The sequence below is a fragment of the Sylvia atricapilla genome, chromosome 22 (assembly GCF_009819655.1).
Source record: "Sylvia atricapilla isolate bSylAtr1 chromosome 22, bSylAtr1.pri, whole genome shotgun sequence".
In the NCBI taxonomy this organism is placed as follows: Eukaryota; Metazoa; Chordata; class Aves; order Passeriformes; family Sylviidae; genus Sylvia; species Sylvia atricapilla.
In genome coordinates, this window is record NC_089161.1 from 637697 (window position 1) to 662455 (window position 24759).

A 24759-nucleotide genomic window follows, 5' to 3' on the forward strand; every position below is an offset into this window, starting at 1 on the left:
AGGAACAATTAGGGTGGGCAGAGGAACTCATTAATGCTCAGCCATCCTCCTCTATCTTCAGGAATCTCTCTGTCCTCTCCAGTTCTGTGTTGTTCAGCTGTCCTGTAGTTACTGTCTTCTGTCTTCTGTCTCTGATCTGGAAAATGCCATCACAACGTCCTCAGCACCTGCAACGACAGTGGAGACAGGAAAGCTGTGCCATCATGACCTCCCTGAAAGAGCAGTGCAGAGATGCAGCACCCAAAGTGTCACCCTACACGTCCAACAGGAGAGCAAGTGACAAACTAGGGGGGCCAAAATCACCACCACTGCCTGTCCCAGTCAGGTAACTGCCCAGCGCCACAGAATCCTCTGCCAGGGCTCTGCAAAGTTCAAATTCAATCCAGATGGAGCATCAGCATGTCAAATTCCTCCAGTCTTTTACCTGAAGTGTATCAAGAAGCACATCTCAGTTCTGTGCCCCAAGCAACTTCTGCCTATACACCTGCATGCAAGTAAAAGAGGAAAATAAAAATGCCTCGTCTGCTCTCATTATATGAATTACATTCCTCAGTTATCTCATCTGCATCTTGTTGCAATACAGCAGGAAAAGTGGTCAAAAATGGTTGTAAATTCCCCTTGCTAAAGTCCTTAAAAGCTAAATTAATGCTCACGAAATGCAACTGCATTTACTTTTATACACTTCACCATTTATTTGTTATATGTACTCAAAGGAGGAAACATTAAGGACCAAGCAGTAGTAGTTTATTTTTCATATGTAGGGCCCTTATCTTATATAAAACTACATCAAAAACTGCTCAGATGCACCCTCTTGCCAGCATTCAGAAGCCCTGCAGTCATCTCCCCTTTCATCTCCTGCACAAACTGTTTCTTCCTTGATCAAAACATAAATGATATATAGCACCAGGATCCAGCTCGGAATTAACAAGCTGCCTTGTTGATTCCAAAACACACAAGAACCCCCAGCCCCTAAAGAAAAACAAGGATTTCAGCGTGAGGACTGTGATAAACCCTTGGTGCTGCAGGGTGAGAAGGAGGCTGCAGCAGGAAGGAGGCAGGGGCAGCTCCAGCAGCTCCTCTGGCACTGAGAGCTCCTCACATCCCTTGGAGGAGCCTGGGAATGCAGACCCAGAGTCACCCAGCACAGGGATGAGCTGCATTCCTCAATATGCTCACTGTTCTCCCAGGGCCTCCCCTTTCCAGTGTCCAGAGGGGAACAAAATTCTCACAAGTTTCCTTGCAGCGCCCTGCAGGAAAAGCTGCACCCCAAAAACCCCCACAACTCCTGCCCCAAACTTCCCTGAGCCACCTCTGGAGGTGTCCCCAGCGAGACAACCTGGGGGACAGTTGTCCAGAAAAAGGCCATGAACATTTCTCAGCATAAAAGCAGCTTTTGTTTCAGCCCTGTCCTATAACCCGAAGTACCCAGAGCTAAAGGAAGCCAAGCTCAGGAGGCTGCTGGTGAAGCAATTCTCCAGTGCCCATGTGGAGACACAAACACTGCAGAGAACAGAGCTGGGCCCTCTCTGTGCCCAAGGGAAAGCAGAGACTCAGGGAGCAGAGCTGCTCCTGCAGGCCCACTTGGCTCCCACAACGGATGTTTTCCTCCTCATCAAGTAAAATAATGTCAAAAGCAGAGCACAGGTTATAAAAGTTAAGCTGCACATGGCCAAGAGCCTGTGCCTGAGACAATGGGATGGTGAAGCACATCTGCTTTGAGCACATCCTTCCCTGAGCCCTGCACTTCCAGCAATTAATGTACAGAACAATGACAAAGGCACACTTTTACCTGACCTGCTCTATACCTACAGCTGCTCTCTCCTCAGCTGTTGCTTTTCTGGGCCTACATTTCTGCCTTGAAAAAAAGAAAAGAGAGACTCACAACATCCCCAGTGAAATATTCCCCATCTTTTATGAGCAAGGCATTCACTGCCACAAACCTTTAGACATTCAGATATTTCTCTCACTGCTTCTACCTTACGCTTTCTCACCCTCATTCTTCCTAAAAATTAACAATAATTAACAGGTGGGCTTATTCTATCTTAGAATAGTGACAATCTTACCCCACTAACTTCCAAAAAAATCCTGCTGAGATTATGTTTCAACTGCAGTTGTTTGAATTGCTGAATTTAGAGTTCTTTTACACCACTTGTTCTCCAGTCTCAGGAAGCCAAGAGGAGCTGAAGGTCAAGTGCCTTTACTGCAGGGCAGGGGAGGCTGCAGACCTGAGCCCAGTGTCCCCAGGTGTCCCCCAGCTCACCCCATGGCAGAAACGTCCCCAGAGGGGCCAGAGCTGCCAGGACCTGGGGACAGAGACAGGAGCCCAGCAGGGCACAGCTGCATTCAAACCACACCACCTTGGCACAAGGCAAGATGCTGACACCTCCAACAGCTGCAGCTTCCCAGTGCTCCTTGAATGATAAATAGATGTGTTCACCTGATTTGCTTGTAGTCACCTGCAGAATTAATTAAACCCCAAAAGCGTTTAGAGATCAGAAGGTTTAGCCTGTTGGGAATTTCTAAAGCCTGCCAAATTTAAAAAAAGAAATTCTTCACTTCACACAAGATCTTTGCATACATACATTTCTTCAGCCACCTTCCAGAAACAATCTTCTAAACATTAACTCTTCCCTGAAATCCCCAGTATTAGCATCCTCGTCTGGCATTCTAAAAATACACCATGCACTGCTGAGAGCAGCAGCACATTGGATCAACAACATAAAGCTGCACCGAGCAGAGCTGGGGCTCTGTTCCCCACCACCACCTGCCAGGTGAGGAGCACAGGGGTGCCCTGGAAGGGCAGCAGCAGCCGGGGCTGGCTCTGGGGCCCCACACCCAGGGGACACGTCTCAGCCCTGCCCTCCCCACGGGAGCAGCCTCCTCCAGGAGCCAGCACCACGCTCCTGTTGCTATAGGAACAGCAGAGCTGCAGTCACCAAGGTCTCAGCACGATTCCCATCTCCAGAGCTGCCAGAGCAGCCCAGCCTTGGGACTGCAAGGAGCTGGGCAGCAGGGGACAGGGGGCTGAGGCAGGAGATGCTTCTGTGCACACAACACCCTCGGAGGCATTCTGTACTCAAAAATCTGTGAGAATCCTGAATTTCATCACGTGTGAGCTGAGTTGGCTCTTGCTGCAATGCAGGCAAGACCAGTGTGGGAACATCCCCAAAGAGCTCAGGATTACATCCCCTCTCCAGCACACACACACTGCTGAAGTGAGGGGCCTCAGGGTTCCTCAGTTATTCTTGGAGCCATAAAAACAAACAAACACTCCACAGATGTCAGCTAAAGAGCTCCTGGAGTAAAGAAAATCACCCTGGATTCTGCACTTTCATATAGGTGTTAACAATGACTGAAAAATAAAATTGTTATAAAAAATGTGAGCATGACATTAATATTAGACTCCGCTATCACAACTCCTCTTTCAAGAAAAATAAGCGTAAACTGAAGGGGACTCTTAGCCTTCAGGCTTGATTAAAAATTACAGAGATAGTATAAGACGCTTCTTGATCCAAATTAACTTCCATTGTTGGATCCTTAGACAACAAAACAGAGTCTCATGGAGGAGCTTTAAATGTCAGAGGTATTAACAGTGGCTCATGGAGGGGTTATGGCACAAGCCTGAATTCAGCAGGGACAGTAAAAACTCCTTCCTTCAGTGCACTGTGACATCCTGAGCCAATGCACACACAGGCTGCAGTGACTCCCTGTGGTCAAACCAAGGGGCTCACACAGGAGACACAGCCCCTGGAGCAGGGATCACAGCCCCTGGAGCAGGGATCACAGCCCCTGGAGCAGGAACCACGGACCCTGAATGTGATGGAGCAGGAATCACAGCCCCTGGAGCAGGAATCACAGCCCCTGGAGCAGGGATCACGGCCCCTGGAGCAGGGATCACGGCCCCTGGAGCAGGGATCACGGCCCCTGGAGCAGGGATCACGGCCCCTGGAGCAGGGATCACGGCCCCTGGAGCAGGAATCACGGCCCCTGGAGCAGGGATCACGGACCCTGAATGTGATGGAGCAGGAATTACAGCCCCTGGAGCAGGGATCACAGCAGGGTTAGGGGTGAGCTCAGCATTCCTGCCCAGGTAACTGCTGTGGGGCCACCAGCCTCAGGCACGGATCATGGACACACAAAAAAGAAATACATAAAAAATGCAATAGGGACTGTAATAACCTACAGAATCGTACACCATCCACGCTCTACACTCTCATCAAGAAAGGCCCAGCAAACCAGAACCACCCTCCTGGAACTGGAGCCAGACTGCAGCATGTTAAGGGACACAGAAAGCTGCAGGTCCATCACAAAGTTCTCAGAGCGCTCAGGCCAACAACGTCATTCTGTTTGTTGGAACAAAACGGGGATGTGAAGTTGGCTTTGTGTCTTTTGTGCCCTGCTGGAGGAAAGTGGCTCTAAAGATACATCAGGGACAAGTCAGGCTGAGAGCAACCTGTCCTACTGTGGAACAAAAGAATTTGAAATCCACTGAAGTGCAGACTCGGTGTAAGTTACTCCCTAAATAACGCCTCTTTCTGTTGTTGTGTAAGACAAGCTGCATAAAGGATAAAAAAAAATCTCCAGAGGAAATTCAATGAAAACAGAAAAGTAGGGAAGAAAATTCCTTTAAGCACTCTTGGAGCAAGAGAACAGCGAGTGTGTGGATTGCAGGGGTTTGCAGCACAAGGCAATGCCATCTAGTGGAGATGGGCTCTCCCTCGGGGGGCACATCCCACACCCCTGCCATGGAATTCCCAACGTCCAGCCCTTCCTGGCTCAGCCACCCCGGGACACAGCAGAGGGCACAGGCAGCAGCAAGCAAGGAGCTTTGGCATCCCTGACTGTTAGAAACCTGAGAGATTTCTAAGAAAGTCAAAGTCCTGAGCAATAAATTATAGTTGCTTCTGTCTGTTCAGCACATACAGCTTCAGCACCATTGTAGGAAGTATCCGTGTCCCCTGGCTGGACTTCTGATTTTATCACCTTTTCTTTGCCAAAGTGCAGGTAATTCAGCACAGATCTCACTGGGAAAAATGTACATTTTAGGGAGAATGCTGAAAAACGCCAACTGCAACTAAGTCTCTCTTAACTGAATGTGTCTACCTCAGTTTTTGACAAGAAACAGGAAAATTCTCACATTAGACTGGCAGAAAAGTTGTGTATTTTGGCTCAGAATTCTTCAAGTATATCCACCTCCATCAGCCCCCAGCTATGTAAGGAATGAGCACAGCAGCAAGTTTGTGCAGGTTGTGTTTGTAATGGATTTCCAGATGTCTCAGATCTATACCAAATCTCTGCTCAGTTCTTTCTGGCATGAGTCTGCTCCTTCAATACCCAACTGCACTTTATGAACATGATCTGGCACGAAAACTGTGCAGGGGAGGGAGAGGGATCCAGCAAGGAATCCAGGTTCAGAACAGATTGGTGGACTCAGAGCAGCTCCACACAACTGTTTACCAAGACTCGTGCAAAGAATTTACAGAACCAGCACATCCTGGAGTGCAGGATGGCTTTCAGCAGCTGGCACACTGCTCTGCAAGGACAGGAGGCTAAAGGTGGGGAAGCAGGTCCAGGGCACAGGGAGGGCACTGGGGACACTGGGGGCACTGGGAGGGCACAGAGGGCACAGGGAGGGCACTGGGCACACTGGGGACACAGGCAGGGGACACAAGGACACTCACCCTGGTCGATGGAGTGCTGGGGCAGCTGGCTCAGCTGGCTGTTGGGAGGGCACAGGGAGGGCACAGGGGACACTGGGAGGGCACAGGGAGGGCACTGGGGGCACAGGGGACACTGGGGGGACACAGGGGACACTCACCCTGGTCGATGGAGTGCTGGGGCAGCTGGCTCAGCTGGCTGTTGGGAGGGCACAGGGAGGGCACAGAGGGCACAGGGGACACTGGGGACACAGGCAGGGGACACAGGGGACACTCACCCTGGTCGATGGAGTGCTGGGGCAGCTGGCTCAGCTGGCTGTTGGGAGGGCACAGGGAGGGCACTGGGGGCACAGGGAGGACACTGGGGGGACACAGGGGACACTGGGGACACTCACCCTGGTCGATGGAGTGCTGGGGCAGCTGGCTCAGCTGGCTGTTCACCACCCCTGCGTACGTGCGCAGGAACTCCTCCTCGCTGGCCGTCAGCTGTGGGCACACAGGGGACACCTCAGCCCCAGCACACCCACACACAACACCACAGCAGCCCCTCTCTGCTCTCCACCACCTGCACCACCCTGGTTTGTGCAACTCGAGCAGCAGCAAGGACACAGCAGTGAGATGGGACATCATGAACATCACTCGTGGGCAGGGTCAGTGTCACCTTCTCACTGCTGCTTCACTTGGCTGTTTCCAAAAAATGAAAAACTTTAAATCATTTATCTGCACATGGTAATTCCAGGCATCACAAGCCTGATCATATTTAAGCACAAATCAATTGTGTTGAAGAGGTAACGGTTCAATCCAGGATGGCTGAGACAATTCAGCATTAAACCCAGACCATCACCTGCCCACCCCAACAAGCACTGCCCCAGTTAGTCCAAAGCTGCCTGAAATCCCACAGAAGGTGCATCTTACGTTTGATCCCATCTTCCTGAGCATGAGCAGCACTCTCACTTTCTGCTGGATGTACATCTCCTCCGGACTCTTTCCGGGGACGCCCTCTCGGTTCATTCCCCTCCTGCCAGCTCCTGGGTCTCCTGCAGACACAAAATCAGCAAAACACAAGCTAGAGGGAAAAGTTTCATTGCCAAAATACCTGCTTTTCATCAGTGGGCAGATCTCTGAATCTGGGAGAGTAAGGAACCACATCCTTCCTCAGAGAAACCCTTAAAAATGTGAGCAGCTGAAGTGGGCCTTGAATATGCAACTGAAACACTCAGCCAGGCTCATGTTCACATCCCCACAGCTCATTATCTGTGGTTACGTTGCTGCAGGAGTAGAAAAGGAATTCTAAGAAGCAGATGAAAGAATCACCCTGACAGAAGAGTCCGTGGTTTGGGGTTTTTTCCATAAATAAGCACAGGCAGAATGAAAACAGGATGCAGAATGCACAGCCATCAAGCCTGCAGTGGCTAAACAAAAGCTGTGTGAAATCTAAACTCTTAAGTCTTCCTCCTCTTGTTCTTTTTTCCTTTATATATCATAAAAAAAGGGCCATTGCATTACTGTAAAAGCTATTAAAATTTATGAAATGGTTTTGAAGAGAAAACAGCTAAAAGGAGCAGGGAAAGAGTATCATTTAAAAGCTGAGCTTTTGCATCTTATTTTAATAAAAATAATTATGTTATGGAATAAACAGACCGTGCTATCCAAATTCTATAGCACAAAGTGTGATTATACATTATTATATGAGTATCTGGTAATTATTTAAGTTCCACAACAGGGTGCTCAGCACGACGACAAAAAACCATTCAGCCATTCTCTTCAGCTGCTCTTAAAAACCACCTTGAACCACGTTTATTAAGTCAACAGTAGTAAAAACCTTAACCTGAGATGTAAAAAATAATGGTGCCTCAAATAACAGACTATCGCAGCAGTGCCACAGAGTGACCCAACCCCTCACCCCTTCCCAGAGCTGAGTGGGGCAGGAATAATCCCTGACTGCCCCTGAAGGGACCCCACAAGAAAATGGGCAGAGACTGTTCCCAGGAGCACAAGGGAATGGCTTCACCCTGGAGGGAGTGGGGTGAGACTGGACACTGGGGAGGAATTCTCCCCTGAGGCCCTGGCACAGAGCAGCTGGGGCTGCCCCTGGAGCCCTGGCAGTGCCCGAGGCCAGGCTGGACACTGGGGCTGGGGACACTGGGGCTGGGGACACTGGGGCTGGGGACACTGGGGCTGGGGACACTGGGAGGTGTCCCTGCCAGGGCAGGGGTGGCACTGGGTGGGCTCTGAGGTCCCTTCCCACCCAAAACCATCCCATCCTCCCAGGATGGAAGTATCCTGCCACCCCTGCACCACACACACCTCAGAGACACGGCTCCAAAGCAGATCTTCTATCACTTTTCACTCCCAGAACTGGGTCTGGTCCTACACCAACCTATAAATGTGATTTCCTGAACCTCAGTAATGAGGGGAACACACTGCACAAGGCTTGAGCAGTGAAGGCTGTGTCCCAGCAGGTTCAAACACAGTTTTCCCAGTCATGCTTTCCTGCAGCCATTACCAACCTCTCTTCTCATTTCATTTTCATTATTACTTTTAAGGGAAAGTAATCTGGGTGTGGAAACTGTTTAAAATTACACATAGGCCCTCCTGAGTGAGTCAGAAGTAATGCAAACTTCAGCAGCAGCTGCTGGGACAGGCTTTGCCACCCACATTTCTGAGCATGGAGATAACAGCAGCAAAAAGTGAGAAAGATCCATCACCAGTCCTCCCTGAACATGTTTCAGTGGGAAGATCTGCAGGAAGCTGATTTGCTGTAGATGGCTCTGCTTGGAAACCTGCAGCCTGTCCATGTGCAAGGTGATGATTGTTGGGGTTTTTATACAGCCAGCAAACTGCTCTCTGAAGGGGGAATTGAACAATACCATAATTTTGTGGAGTGTCAACTCAAGTAAGTAAATTGGATTATGCTAGTCAGCATTTACTCCACAGTGCAATTTACTGAGGGCTAACAAGTGATGCCAACAGTGAGGAAGGAACAAAATAGACAGTGAGTAAAAGACATTTAGATACACCCAGAGACTGATAAAAATAAACACTGATCAGGATACCCAGTCAGTCTGAAAGGTTGGGACTGGTTCTTAATATTACAAATACTTCTCAAAAAACATGGTGCTTGAAAAGGGAAGCTGCTGTATCATACCAATCAACTCAGAAAAGAAAAATCGCAGCAACAAAAGCTGAAATGTAGTTAAGACACCTTCTGTCTACAAAGGAAACAGAAGGGATGGGATATCAGTAGGTGGCACCATCCACAAGCACCAAGGAAAGGCCACTGCTGCCCCCAAGCCAACGAGGAAGACCCAACCTCAGCATTCCTCTGCACATCAGATATTCCATGACTTGGTTTGGACACTATTCATTGTTTGCCACCATAACTGTCTTCTAGTTGCTTATTGATTTTCAAACTTTAAAAAGGGGTGATGGGAATTCCTCTCTAAGCCTGGTTCTTCTAAAGTAACCTTCAGCCAAGATGGGTTTGTCATGAAGCCACCTATTTAACAGGAAGGACAAAAATCCTAAAGCCCGCCCATTCAGTGAATGCTCCACACAATCAGTAAGCAGCACGGGGGAGAAAAGCTCCAAAATGTCTCAATATGGCTCCAAAAATATGTACAGAAAGGTAAAGCCAGGCTCAGAGCACAGCACTCAGCTCTCCCTGCACCCCACAGCTCTTCCCACTCAGTGGCATGAAAGTGGAAAGACAAAGGTCTTAAAACAGCACTGAGACCCCAGCAGGAGAAATGTGGAGAGATCTCTGTTTGCTTGTTACATAAAGCTTTCAGAAGACACAGCTTAGGATGACAACATCACCCAGCATATGCTACATGAGAGAATCTCCAAACCCACGTACAGAGCTGCTCCATGCCCAGAAGACAGCAAATGAAGGACTGAGAAGCCTTATCAAAGTACTTACCAACTTTGTTCTCTCCAGAAAGCTACATTCATATGCTACACATTATGAAATGCTCCTTAAGCAGCATTTTCCTGCCCCCACAAACCCTTCTGGCACATGGATGAGTGGCCAGTGCAACACCCATCCCCAACCAACAGAACCCCAGACCTCAGTGCCAACATACCTGCTTCTAGAAACCACAGGAGATCAGATAATCCACGTGTTCAGTCCTGAGCAGTGACTGGAGCTGGCAAAAATGTATGAGGGAACTGCCCTGTGAAAACAAATGAGCAAAGCATTACAGAACATACTCATACAGAAAGATCCTTAACTCAAGGGACCTTCACTCCCAGGCTGCTTCAGAACACAATCTAGGTAAAACTCCTAGAACTGCATGCTCCTCTGGAGCTGTTAAACATGAGAACCTTTTTATGCTTAAAGTTCTTTACAATCAAGCTGTTCTTCAGCTGCAAGATTTCCACCCCGACCATTCCAATGACATTCCCAATCACTTGAGAATGAATTGCATTCAAGCTTTGCATTCTCCAGGAAGCTTTCAGCATAAAACCCAACTGACACCTCCTGGCCTGAGCAAAGGAGTGCTGGGACCTCAGCTGAGTGTCTGGGAGCCGTGTCCTGGGTGGCTGGCCCTGCAGGAACAGAGGCCAAAGGCTGGAGAATGCAGTGTCCTATCAGACCTGGAACTGGTCTCTCCAGGTCAGGGTGAGGCAGGTGTGCAGAGCCAACAGGAAAGTTTGGGCTGCCTGTGCTTCCCTCTGGCAGCTGAAGGTGGATCTGCTCCCCAGTACCAGTTTTCCCTTCTTTTCTCACAAACACTGACCTGTGCAATTCAAAAGCTGCAGGGTCAGTCAGAAATGCTTGCATTCTTCACTAAACTGTGTTAAAAGACTAAATGCTTCCAGCTTGTCCTGCTGCATCCAACACACTGCAAAAGGACATAACTGGGTCACCTAATTCTCCCTTGTTTGCCAGGCACAGGCAATAAAATTTAGTTCTCATTTACTTTTAAGATGATTCACACGACAGAATAATAAACAGCAAAGATCTACATATTACAGCCAACACCGGCAGCCCAGCTCTGCCAAAGCAATGAATCTGGGTTTGGAAACACTCCCTCCCTTTCCCCAGCAGCGAGGAGGTCAGCCAGCACAGATGGAGAGCTGCAGCCCAGCACTGCCCGGGGCTGGGTGAGGAGCCCAGGAATTCCTCCAGCTCAGCAAGGCCCAACACGAGGAGTGGGCAGAGGCAGGAACGCCTGACATCCCCACCTGTCCCCTGCAGCCCCTCCTGGCTGGGGAGAGGCTGGGCAAGCCTGGCCTCGGCAAACCAAACACCTTCCACTGAGCCCTGGGCTGAGGCTGCAGCTCCTGGCAGGGCAGGGACCACAGGACACCAGCTCTGGAATGAGAAGGTGTAGGTATTGTACACCTGAAAACACCTGGGCCACTTCACAAGGATATTACCCAAGTAATGCAAGAGCTAAGTACTTCTTATTTTCCCACCAGCATTAAGGGATACTTCACCACTTCCTCTTATGGTTACCTGTTCTGAAAAGTCTCTAATGAAAATAAAATATATTTCTCCCCCAAAAATGAATTAAAAGACTACAGTGGCTTTCTCCTCAATGACTGACCCCAGACACAAGAGCACATGATTAAAAAACACTGTAACTGCAGTTAACCTTCCCTTTTACTCTTTTTTCCTAACTAGGTTTAGAACATCAGCTACTAGGGTTTCACTTCAAAAAAAATGTAGACAGGAGAAATCTGTACTCAGTCTCAGTTTAACTTGTCTGTTTTACCAACAGATGGAAACAGCTCCTCAGGAAACTCAAGCCTCAGCAAGAGGCTCAAGCAAGAACTGTTTTGACTGAACGCCTTCGGAAGAAGATTCCATCACACAGCAACTGAAAATGACAGATTTGTAACTTTATTTCCTTCACTTCCACCTACACTGGTGTGAAACCTGGAAGGGGCTTTCTGCTGGACAGTGCCACAGATGAATTCATAACTAAGAACTCCCAAATTCTTCTGACTCCCCTCCTTTCATCTTTTTAAATAATCAAAAATTTCACATCTCAACAGAAAAAGAGACACACTAAAAAACGCACTTTTTAAAATTTTGCATAAGGGAAGTTACTTAAGCATGCCATTCAGTTTTAAAGCATGCTTATTTATTGTAATGAGAAAGCAACATGAGCTTTAGTTCCTTCAAATGTTATATTCCCCCCAACACCATAGTCCTCTGAAATGCTGAAATTCCTCACAACCACATTTTACTGGTATGGGAAAACACAAAGTGCAACTGAGGAATCTGCACAGCCTAAATTAAGGGGGAAGAAAATAAAAAGGCAGTAAGCTGCTGGAAAATGCAGTATTTTACATATTCAGTCTTAATAATTTAGGGTACTTAGAGCAGCCATCTGGCAAGTTCTTTAAAACCTGTCACAGCTGACTACCTCTTTAATATCTTGTAGCATTTCCAGTTATAGCCAAAAAGAAACCCAACAGGAGTTAGTTCAGCCACTTTTTTTTTTTTTTTTTTTTTTTTTTTTTCTTGTTGAATCTGGTTCTGTTGAAGGCAGTTAAAGCCCTCAATTAATGGGATAGGATTATAAAGCTCAGGTAAGGAGTGACAGTGAATAAACCCAAGCCCTGCAGGTTCCCTTTGCTCTGCACAAGTGCAGTTCAGAGCAGCAGGAAGGGTCCCTTTGACTCTCTGAGATCATTATCCAGGGTTAAACCATTCCCCTCCACAGCTCCATGGAGCCCTTCAGTGCTTCAGCACGGGCATACTGGGAGGGCTGCAAGAGCAAGGGGATGCTGCCCCTCATTTAAGCCTCGTTAATTTTCAAATGACATCTTTCAGAGAACACTTAGAGCCTGAAAAACCTTCCAAGCTGGAGCCTGAAAGCTGAAGTCAGGAACCAGAGTCTGCAGAAACCCTGCTACAAATTTTCCTCTAATTCTTTCTGACTCATGACCTTCAGTCACAGGCAGCTGGAGACTGGATTAATTCTCATCTCCAGAGGGATACAATGAAGAATTCATAACAGCCACCTATTTATAGGTGAACAGTAAGAACTGAAATATTTAATATGGGGTTTTTTTGTCTTTATTTCTGTGTTCAGTGCTGCCTTTTAGCCGACTTCAGAATCTGAACCCCAGTGTCAGATTTAGGTCAATTTACTGCTGGAGCTCCCGTGGTAGGTTCTCATCTCTTAAATGTTAGATTTGAATTTTTAACGAAACACTACAGTCCTCCTTCTTGAAGGAGGCCAGGAAACAGCCCCACACAGTGCCACTGATTCATGAAACATTTATGAACACAAGTAGGGGCTTTTCTCCCCAGTGCTGGATCACCTTTCAGAGCTTCAAAACAGACTTCAAAAGTAGCAATGAAGTGCATTCCATAGAGCTTCCCAAAATACCAAAACAGTGCTTACATCAATGCTCAAGCTGACTTAAAAAATAAATTTAAAAAATCCTACCATCATAACCACCACTTTCATGAAATTAGAATTTGCCTCCTGACCTTCAGGCACACACAGACCAGATGATTTTCCCCCTTTCCCTCAAGGAGAAGACACTCTCACATCTCATGCAGTTAAAAGAGGCAGCACAGGGTTTTAGCTAGTTCACGCCAGTCAACTTGAAGCCTCTGAAATTAAACGTAGTAACAGCAACAAAACCTGAAAAAAAGCCTTTCATTTCACAAAGGTACTCACACTTCAAAGATGAACGTGTCAGAAATTCTTTAAAAAGTGACAACACTTTATAAAAAGAGCAGTTTAGGCACAAATCCCACCCCAGTCCAGGAGACAATTCCAGCAGAATGTCCCAATACTTTACCCACAATGGTCACAAGAGCTGGAGGGACAGTGCTGCTCTCCTCCCAACCACGGGCATCTTCCAAGAGGCTCAGGCACCTCTTCTCCTATTTAAAACAAAGCTACAAATCTTCCAGGCAGGGAATTAGGCACTAATGACAGATAGCTACCATTTAACTACCAGGTATCCCACTGAAGAATCACTGCTGTAAAAAGTGTTCAGCATCCATCATTAAAACAGAATAGTACAGCAAACTTTGTATGGATCTATCTGTAAATATTTCATTTCAGAAACAGAAAATTAAATTTCCAGCACACAGACCTAAACTTGAGATGCCTTTTCTTGTCTCTGAGAAATGAGCTCTATTTCCATGGTTGATATTAACTTGGAACATAAATGAGTGAAAAAAGCATTGATAATAGGTTAAAATTACCAACTCCTTACAGGAATCAACAAGTGATTCCCACTGTATCCACCCCATTTTATATGTTTGCACGCCAGGGACTGTACAAACCCTTCCCCATGGGACTCCTGTGAGGTGTGACACTTTTTGACTATTAATTATTGACAGCAATGACAGTCCCCAGGTCTGTTCTGTGGCCAGAACCTGGGCCAAGGCCAATTCCCAAACGTGCACAGGGACCAGCCTAGAGCACAACCCTTCATCACAACAGGCAAAATCCCAACTGGCAACAGGAAAAACTCCAGTAAGGGTCTGTAAGCAGTTAAAATAACAAGGACGCTGAATTTCAATTCAGTGTCATACAGTAAAAGCCTCCAAAGTCCAGAAGTGCCATTTCTGGAGTTGAGCTCCCTGTGCTCAACTTCTCCCAGCCCAAGCACACATTTAACCTGAAATGGCAGAGAGCACAAGGGGTGGCACAGAAAGGCTTTCTCTCCACTCTGTGTGCACATATATCTTCAGATATATAGATATATATTTACAGGTATTACTGAGAGCTCTCTCACAGCTCACTGTGCTGCTCTCTAATTTTTACTGACATCTGAACATCATTATTGCCAGGTCACAGACATTTCACACTGCAAATGCCCGTAAATCTTTTATAGTAGAAAGATTATGGCTAACTAGATTTTTTAAAAGCAATTAAAGTGTGAGCTGTTATTAGGTTGGTGACTACTTGGCATTTTAGTATTTTGCAACAGTGTACCAAAGTACATTCCTAGGACCACAGACTCTCAGATTAATAGTTCTTTACTACCAAAATTGTGTAACCATTGGACAACAACATGTTCTGGCCTCCTCCACCAATAAAATTTGCTGTAAAACGTGACAAACGCAGCCTTTATGCCACCTAGTTATCTTGCCTCTTTAGAAAAAAAAAAAAAAAAAACAACAAAACTTCTCTGCTGCTTTCCCCATAGATGCTCTGAATAACCAAAAAAAAGCAAAGAAGAGGTTTCAGTTCTGAGTCAAGGTTTAATTTTCAAAACCATTTAAAGAGATCTATTATTAATAGCTTATTAATAGCTCTTGCTGTGAGTTGAACTAAGAATTAATGGCTCTTTGTCTAATATGGCTGCATGCCTCCATCCTCTCTTTGGTACCAACCAGGACACAAACTCTGCCTCCTCAGTGACCAGCAGTGTCACTGGGCAACAGACCTTTGCTCCTAAGACCTCCATAAAATAATAATCCACGAGACTTTTCCTGGATAGTGCTCCACTGATTGGTCTCAGTAGAGAGTGCCAAGTGTGCCAGCTTCTCTCTTCTCTGAAGGACTTACTAGAAACAAAAAGCACAAGAAAAGGATTTCTGTTCCCTTCTTAGGTGCTAAACAAGGCTGTGCTAGGAAGGTGTTTGATGGAGAGAGGAGGGAGGAAAAAAGTCCTTGTCAGTTTTAAGAGAGGACTTTTGACATTCACTAGTTGAAATCAAATTCCTGATTACACACCAATTTTACCATGGACATTTTGCTTTCCCTACGTTTTGGCCAAGTGGGATTGCGAGGAAGGAAATCTTGCCTTCAGGAGACTTCCTATTTCTCAGGAAAATGGATGCAATTTCCTTCCTGCCCAGGCACAGTTCTGAGTGTCACCTTAATGAGCCCGTGACACAAAGCTGCCTGAGGTCAGCCCCTGAACTGGGCACCAGGGAAGAGCCCAGGGCCTGCAGGGCTCCCAGTCCCCATCAGCTCTGGGGCTGACTCATCCCTGAGCACAGGGCAAGACACAACACACGTCTGTGAAAGGCAACCAGATGTGAAAATACTAATTTAGGTTAATCAAACTCCAATACATAACAACAGCAGTTAGCCCAGAGACTATTCACAGCAATGCTGATTCTTAGAGTTAAACCCACTGCAGGATCCCAGAGACCACTCACAGCAATGTCCAACAGAGGCTGATTCTTAGAGTTAAAACCACTGCAGGATCCCAGAGCCCATTCACAGCAATGCTGATTCTTACAGAGTTAAAACCACTGCAGGACCCCAGAGACCACTCACAGCAATGCCCAAGAGTGGCTGATTCTTACAGAGTTAAAACCACTGCAGGATCCAGAGCACTGCAGGCAGCTCCCAGGAGCAGGACTGCACCCAGCCACCACCAACCCAAGGCAGAATGGGCCAAGGGAATGTCAGGAAATGCAGCCAGATGTCTGCAGCTCCCAGACCACAAGCACAGTTAGATACACCTCTGTTAGGGTTAGCTGCTCAACAAAAGGGGCTGACAGCAGTTACCTCTAAAACAGAGCACATGAAAAACAAGGGGCCAAAACTGCACTGCCTCACGAGTGCTATTTCACACACAGTACACTGTTTAAAGATTAAAATGTATTTTGCAGAAGTTTGTGAACTAAGAACCTTGACAGTGAAACGGTAAGAGAATGGTTGCAGTTTGATATGAATTGTGAAAGGCTTATTTTACCAAGTTCATTGTAGACCAAGACTTCAGCAATAAAAGTTCTGTTTAGCAAAACGTGATGTTTCTGACCTCTGAAGTTAAGCAAAACCTTTCACGAATTCCACATAAACCAGTGAGTATTATTTGGCATCTACAGACATTCCTGAAAAAAGGCAGCTAAGAACATGTGAATGCTCCTATTTTTCTCAATTTGGCATCAACTCTTAAAGTTAATTATAAGTGTTACTGCTGATTAGTTTTGCATAAACATTCAGTTAACTGTGTTTGTCTTGAAGTCTGATATTGCCTCCCCCGACGAACTGAGCAAGTGCGAAAACACAGAGAAATTTCCAGTTTTCCACACAAAATCCAACACACTCAAAGTCAGGAAAGTCCATTAAAATTGCATTAATATGGCAACAGGCACCAGAGATCCCTGCAGCTGAACTATCCCCTGCTCAGTTCTACAAAAACCCTTCCTTCAGTGCTTTACCTTGAGTTGTTTCAGGGTTTATATTCCTCCTTTACAGCAACTCTGCTGCAGAAATTTAGGTCACATTTCCTTTAAGGGTGCATGTCCCTGTGTACTTATTTAAAGCTCAAGGAAATTAATTAAAAGATCCTCACTGACTTCACTGTGCATTGAATCAGGACTTGGATGAGTTCAGAGGCAAAACAATTACACTTTAATTAAACATCTCCACCTTCATGTGAAGTAGTCAACTAACTTCACAGAAGGATAAACTGAGTCAGAAGGTTTCTGAGCTTGGTCATGGTCATAAACAGAGCTCATTACTTAAGCTGTTTCCATATTTTTTAGCTGCCCCCATAACACAGAGAAAATGGACTTGCTGAAAAATCAAATAAATTCTCAGTATGTGTATTTGCATGGAATAAAACAGAATGTCCTGAGTCAACTGGAATGGTTGTACAAATTTACTGATTCCATCTCTGTTCCCCAATCAGTAGCTCATTTAGTCAGTCACAGCAATTCCAATAATGCAAGTAGTTGATACTATTAGGGGTATTCTTTTGAGATTTTTAGGCTGATTTGTTTGTTTTAAAATAGCATTAATTATTAATTATCATTTTTGAAAACAGAAACAGGCTTGGCAGATTTGATACTTGTAAAACCTTGGATGTATTTACTGAAAAGCAGGAAGCATGACTCCACCTTCTGCATTCAGACTGACATTTAAACCACAGAGAGGCTCTGTAACACTGTCAGATCACCAGCAGTGAGCAGAAACAAGAATGAGCTTTGCTCACTTCTTTGGGCATTTGTTATATAAAGCTGCCTCAACACTAAGGCTGAATATAAATCCAAGAGTCAGAAGAGTGCTCCCCTTATTCTAGGGGAACTAGAATTCTATTCTAACACTAACTGATGTGTTTTGGTTAATGTGCTGGTCTTTGGTTTCTCCTCACCTCTGGTTTTGTTCTATCTGCACTCCCATGCCAATGGAAGCCCATGGACAGGGCCCAGCTCTTCAGAGGGATAAAGAGCTGTAAGAGTCCTCCATTCTCAGAGATATAACACTGAACAAAACGGTTGGGTTGGATTTTTTTTCCTAAATGAAGTTAAGTTACTTGGTAAAAAGTTTTCAGCACATTTCAAACCTATTTTCAGATCATTTCTCCCTTCAACTTAGAAGCAAGACCATTAAATTACCGAGACTGGATGTGAAATAGGTGAGAATGTTTTCGTTCCAATAATTTATATCTTTGGTGCACATCACCATGAAAACTGGGACTAGTCACACTTGTATCATGCCATAGCTTCAGCCCAGAACATAAACACTTGGCACATTTGTTAGGATTGCAGTTTTCCCCACCACTTCTGCACTACAGAGCTGCTGGTGTGGTGCAGCTGCAACAGCTGCCTCTGTCCTCCTGCACTTCAGCTGGAAATCCAATCTGATGACAGCTTGCAGTAAAAAGGAATACAGTTTTGCCTGTGCATGTATAGAAACATTTCTGATACCAAATTCTTCTTTTTGGAAAGAATTCTCCTGGCAGTTTCTCCCAGCATCTCCAAGAGCAGCCTCCAAGAGCCTACTGCTGCTCTGTGCACAGCACTTGGGTGGATGTTTGATGCTTCAAAGTGGGTCAGATGCTCAGAAGGGTGCTTTATAGTCAACAACCAATTTAGGCACTGAAACACTTAGTAAAAAACATAAATGTTTGTGTTGGTTACAGATGACAAACATTTTGGAGAGGAAAAATTTATATTAAAGACATATAAATAGATCTATTTCTGACAAGCTGCTTCCCAGGCAAAGCATCAGCCTTGAACAGCTAAACCACATCAGGCACATTCAGGTGTTAGCTCTGTTTGCCCATAATGCAACTGCAGGATGACTTTTGATTTCTGGCAGCAGATATGTATCACACTCACCGTTAGTAATTACAAAATCCAGGTTTTGTTTTCCTTCGCTTTTGGTTTGGTTTGGAAAACAACACAAATTGTTCTGGAAATGTCTCTCTCCTCTTGCTACCTGAAGCACTCTCAAACCCTGGATGGGGAAAGGATGGAAGGAAGCAGACACTGACACAGCTGCAGCTTTCCCATAAAACTGGCATTCAGAACTTGTTTCCCAAACGCTCCTGAGGATGTTCTGCCCAGTGACACTTGCAGTGAGCATTAATTAATTTCATTACTCTAGGGCCAGAGGCTCTGTGTGAGCCCACGCAGCTCCTGCCAGGGCTGCCCCAGCTCTGGATAAATCAATCCCTGTGCCTCCTGCCTGCCCAGGGGATGCTTTTCCTGCTGGGGATTTCACTGTCTTCCCACCTGGACCTCAAGAAGAACCCTGAAAGCACTTTTCTGCTCTGTGTAACTATTCCATAACTTGTTGCAAGGCTTACAATGAACCAAAAGAGAAAACTGCTTTAAAGCAGATTTGGTTCCAACCCATCACCATTTAAGTTTTCCAAAATGTCCCCTGCTCCTGCATTTGTTCAGTTCTACACACTTCTTCACAGATTTATTATTTCTGTGTACAGCATCAACTAAGAGAGCACACAAATCCCCAACAACCCTAAATTACACTGAGGGAGCTGCCAGTTTGTCCCAAGATGCCAAAGATACAATACCTGATGATGCTTTTTCAGCTAAGGGCCAAGTGAAGCAACAGAAATGTATCTGAAGTGGACCTGTCACCATTTTCCAGACGAATCTCTTTGTCAAGGCAAAAGTAGCTTGGAGCTTAGTAAGAAAACCAGCCCGTATTTTTAAGAGTAGTAATAGGCAGCTTTCTGTATGCTCCCTCACCTTGAATACCTGTACTTCCAAAATAAACTCCACTGAAGTACATGTTTAGCCTCATTTTTTCACCATTTACACAGAGGTTCTCCTTCAGCAGGCTATTTCACATCACACATGAACTCCAAAAATAACCAAGGCCAAAAGAAATTGAAAGCCTACAAGTTCAGCAGCCAAAAGAAAAAATACAGTAAGATTTTGTAAATGCATTTAAAATATGTTCTTAAATACTCTCTAAACATGCCTCACATTACTGGAGCCAGCTGAGACCAGGACCGTGAAGCAGCACACCTAACTTGCCTCCAAGGTCTGCTGGAGTTTGGTGTTTTGTTTCTTTTTTTAAACCCTCGCATCTGCAGAATGTCTCACGCTCATCTCGCAGAGCATCAAAGCTCATCCTGTTCAACATGCCAGGATGAGGCATGGACAAATAAAAGATGATATACAACAGAGCAAAACATTCTCCTCTTGAAGGGAAAGCAAACCCGAGTCTGAAAGGCAAATCCACCCTGATGAAGCACATCTGGATGCTGGGCAGAACCGAGGATCAGTCTCATCTGTCTCCGGAGCACTAAACATCCTGATCCGGAGGGTGATGCTGTCCCTCTCCCACACACCTTCCAACAGGTAAAAAACTAACGTGTGCCAGCAAATACCGCCCATGTAAACTGAAAGTTCCCGAGCGGTACCTCAGAGGCGTAGAAACACGGTTTTTAGCGCAGGGAAGTCCCCCGAGGGATGCCCCGTCCCGAGCACCGTGCGGGAGGCGCTGGGGCGGGCGAAGGCCGGGATGCCGGGCGCACCGCGGGCACGGGGCGCTGCCCGTGCGGCACCTGCCAGCTCCAGGGGGACGGCTTCACCTGCCGGCGGCGCTGCCCGCGGCGGGACACGGCGGGACACGGCGGGACACGGCGGGACACGGCGGGACAGGCGCCTGGCGGCCGCGGGGCGATGGCAGCCAGGGGAAAGGCACCTGGTGTACCTGCGGCGGGGCCGGGGCCTGCCGGGGCCGGGCGGGGAGGGGACGGGAGGCCCGGCGGCCGAGAGCCTTTGTTCGGCACAAAGGGCACGGCGCTCACCTGGTGCGGGGCCCGCGGCCCCGGCGCTCCGGCGGCTCGGGCGGCGGCGGCGCGCTCGGCACGGGCGGGCCACAGCGGCGGAGATTCCTCCTTCTCCTCCTCCTCCTCGTCCTCCTCCGCCGTGAGTCACCGCGGCGGCCCGAGGGAGGCGCCTGGGCGGCTCCGGGGGAGGGCCCCGTCCCGGCGCCCAGGGCAGCGGCGGCGCCGCAGGCAGCACCGAGAGCCGGCGGGCAGGAAGGGGCGGGGAGCGGGGCGGCCCGGGAAGGGGCGGGCAGGGCCGGGCCGGGCCGGGGGCGGGCAGGGCCGGGCAGGGCCGGGTAGGGGACGGGCAGGGGCGGGCCGGGGACGGGCAGGGAAGGGGCGGGCAGGGCCGGGCAGGGCCGGGCCGGGGGCAGGGGCGGGCAGGGCCAGGGCCGGGCAGGGCCGGGGGACGGCGCTGCAGGGCCCGAGCCTGGCCGCGGGGACGGGCGGGCACACTCTGAGCTGCCGGACATCCTCCGGTGGCCGTGCCCTCCTGTCCCTGTCCCTGCCCTGCTCTCCCTGCCCTGCTCTCCGTGCCCTCCTGTCCGTGCCCTCCTGTCCCTGTCCCTCTCCGTACCCCGCTCTCCGTACCCCACTCTCCGTGCCCTCCTCTCCCTGTCCGTGCCCCGCTGTCCCTGTCCCTGTCCTGCAGTCCCTGTCCCTGCCCCGCTGTCCCTGTCCCTGCCCTGCTGTCCGTGCCCTGCTCTCCATGTCCCTGCCCTGCAGTCCGTGCCATGCTGTCCGTGCCCCGCTGTCCCTGTCCGTACCCCGCTCTCCGTGCCCCGCTGTCCCTGTCCCTGTCCTGCTGTCCCTGTCCCTGTCCTGCTGTCCCTGTCCCTGCCCTGCAGTCCGTGCCCTGCTGTCCCTGCCCCGCTGTCCCTGTCCCTGCCCCGCTGTCCCTGTCCCTGCCCTGCTCTCCCTGCGCTACTGTCCCTGTCCCTGTCCTGCTGTCCCTGCCGATGCCACCCCGGCAGGGCGCGGGGCCGCTGCTCAGTGACACCGCGCTCGGAAAGTTACGGACACTGCAACGTCCAGTACAGCTCCAGCTAATTTTCAGCCAGTACTGGAAGTGCCAGCCTCCGACTAGAATAAATGGTTATTTGGTCATTGAAGCACTCAAAAATAAAGTAATGCTTCACCTACGCTGACTGAAGAAGGGTAAAACCCCAGTGAACACTGAGAGGGATTCATTAAAACTGAAACCCAAGGAAGCCAGAAGCCACCAAAGGCCCTGCTCCATCACTCACCTGCATTATGGTTTCCCACTAGGTTAACAGTGACCCTCCCTCCTCAGAGGGTGCTTTGCTGAGGCCAGCAAGGTAAGTACCAAATTCCCGGAGATAAAAATGCTTTGTGGACCAAGTGTTATTTAGCATCTGTTTTCTACTCGGCACTTAACTTAATTGCATAAAGATAGTCACAGTAATGAAATAGGTGGCACTTCCTTTAACAGCTTGATACTTAATGACATCAAAGCCCGGTGCCACTGAAATCCAAACCCCACTGCCAGCTAATGAAGGGCTTAACATGAAAGCCTCTGCAAAGAGCAAACCCAAGCCGCTGACAGGAACAGGAATGGTGCAAATGTGCTGGGATCTGAGATCACTGGCACATACCCACAGCACAGCAGGCAGTAATGATTATTAATTATTTATGAAAAGAACATAAGAGCTCCAGCATAAGCTGAAAAAAATATGCAGAAGCATTGCACTGGGATCCTCCAGTTGGATTACTGTTAATTAGCCCAGTACATGAGTCTGAGGGAAAGATCTAAAAGCATCTGATGCTAGTGGGAGCATATAATTAAGCCATCATTTGCATCCTTGCAATAGTATGAATTTCCTTACTGATAACATCATGGGCACAACACCATTTTATGACTAAGTACTGTCTAGCTCTCCTAATTCAGCTGGCTGACTGTACAGCAGTGCAATGCAAACTTACAGATCATCAATTTAACATCCTGCATTTATTTACGAAGGGATTTAGCAGGAAGAGATACCATAAGGCTTCCTTTAGCCCGGGAGAATTTTAGATTTATTTTCTTAAAACTGAGCTCCTGCCCTACCTGAGTTTATTCCCTTCAAGCTTCCTGAGATGTTCAGCTATCAAGCAAAGGTGACATCTTGCCATCAGTCACTTGTATCATCCTAAGACACGCTGGATGCTCAAGAGGCCTCACAACTGTGCTAGTTCTGCAAGAGAGAGAATAAAACGTTGTTCTTGTCTCATGGGAATGCACAGAGCCTCCCAAAGCAAACAGGACCTAGAGCTGCACTTGATCAAACCATGACCTTCCCAGTCAGCACGCTGCTGACCTAACCCTCAGCAAGGGAATGGCAGGACTTTAATTATCTAAAGGTTAAGTCTGACGTTTTTACAAGTATTGTATAAAGACTTGATATTATTTTACAGAAATCTATCAGATTAAATGGATTTTTCTTTTCAATAGCTTCTAATCTCTTGTTTAATGAGGCTGCTGTTTATTCTAGAAAGCAAAAACTTCACGAAACCTCCTCCTCCGAATCCCTACTTGAATTAGAAAAAATCTCTCAGTTCACTCTGTCCTTCCTGATCTCCAATTCTTTCTTAATCAGCTCTGAAATTCATTTAGGATTCCTTCACAGCACAGCTGCTTCCACCCTCCCAGTCCCTCTGTACTTGTTGGCATCCCCCTCTCATTAAGGGCTTCCAGCAGCATCTGCACACACAATCCCTGCTTTCATTATCCATGATTCAACCACACAGAACAATAATGAAAACTCTTTCTCAAGATGTGTGTGGTACCCAATGAAGGACTTGTTTTTAGCTTGGAATCCCTTTTTCTTTTGTTAAAATCTTTTCTATGTCAGACTTAGTCTGATAATTCAAATCCATCAAAATCCTGCATCAATCCCATTGCAGCCTGATCTGCCTGGCCATAGGGTGTCATGAACACAGAGCTCTCCATCAAAATGAATTTGACTTTTACAGGCAAAGCAGCACGACAAACTAAGGGATCTCTTAAGAAATCTTGTATTTTTTTCTTCGATGCAAAGATAACTTGCTACTTTTCCATTCAAGATCAAAGAAGGGAAATAACACAAGGAGACAAAGATAGAAGAAAGAGAGACAGAATATTTGAAGCTTCAATTTTCTAACACTTATCCTTTCAGATCAGTACAATCACTGAATTCACTCTATAGAGAAAGAAGATTAAAAAAAGGAGGTTATATATGGCCAAAAAAGGACTCTGGGAACTTTGCTGATGTGTTTAAAGCTACTGTACTTCACAATTCTTATTTCAGAAGTAAAATGATAAACAAAAAACCAAAGCACTTTTAATCTTCAAAGCAATGTATGATCAATAACAACTTCACAGCACTCAATATTTAAGGATCATAATCTGTATTTTACTCCAGGAAAGAAAGATGTGTACAGAAAGAATGATCTGCCCAGGTCCAACACTGAACTGGGGATGGAACTCACACATCACAAGCTTGTTTGTTAAACACAAACCCAGACTTTCATTTAGCAGCTGTTCTTTTGTTATCAGTTTTTATTTGAGGAAATCATTATTATAATAAATAGATGATGGACTTTTTTCCCAGCCCCTGCAGAAACATTTGAGATGGTGGTGGAGGTACATCCCAGGATTATTTAGCAAAATATTTAGCACAACACAGCAATTAACTTACTCCGCCTGAAATCAATCTAACTATGTCAAGAGGTTACTAAACTATCTGTGAGGGTCACCACGTGAACAGCTTCACATCAGCAGCAGCCTCCTTGTTAAATCACATCCATGGTCAGGGCATCCTGCAGGACACAGCCAGTCTCTGACTCCTGACCCTTCACAGCCTCTCAGAAGTCTGACCTGACACTGAATCTTGCAATACTGGTCACTGAGCTCAGTCTCACCTAAACCACCAGAGATCCTTCCAAGAGCAGAAGCAGCAGGATATTGGAAAAATGTTCAGCCAAGGATCAGTTTAATTGGAATGTTACAACTGCCTGCAGTACAGGAATTTGCAAAAATCCTGAAATATTTACAAACAAATTTAAAAAAGTTTCTCCTGGAAACTTACACCTCTCAAACTACAAGGGAAAAGATTCCCATGTCATTGTACTGTAAACTTTTTGT

General features: G+C 47.0%; 1 protein-coding gene across 1 annotated transcript; it reads right to left on the reverse strand.

Annotated features, from left to right (window-relative positions):
* Nucleotides 1-9: 9 nt before the first annotated feature.
* Nucleotides 10-20698, reverse strand: CTNNBIP1 (catenin beta interacting protein 1). The gene is made up of 5 exons (XM_066334160.1): nucleotides 20616-20698; nucleotides 9743-9832; nucleotides 6573-6694; nucleotides 6053-6143; nucleotides 10-167 (listed from the first exon to the last, which is right to left on the reverse strand). Exons 3-5 carry the CDS (start codon nucleotides 6666-6668, stop codon nucleotides 109-111), a joined length of 246 nt encoding a protein of 81 aa, XP_066190257.1. The 5' UTR covers nucleotides 6669-6694; nucleotides 9743-9832; nucleotides 20616-20698; the 3' UTR covers nucleotides 10-108.
* Nucleotides 20699-24759: the final 4061 nt, after the last annotated feature.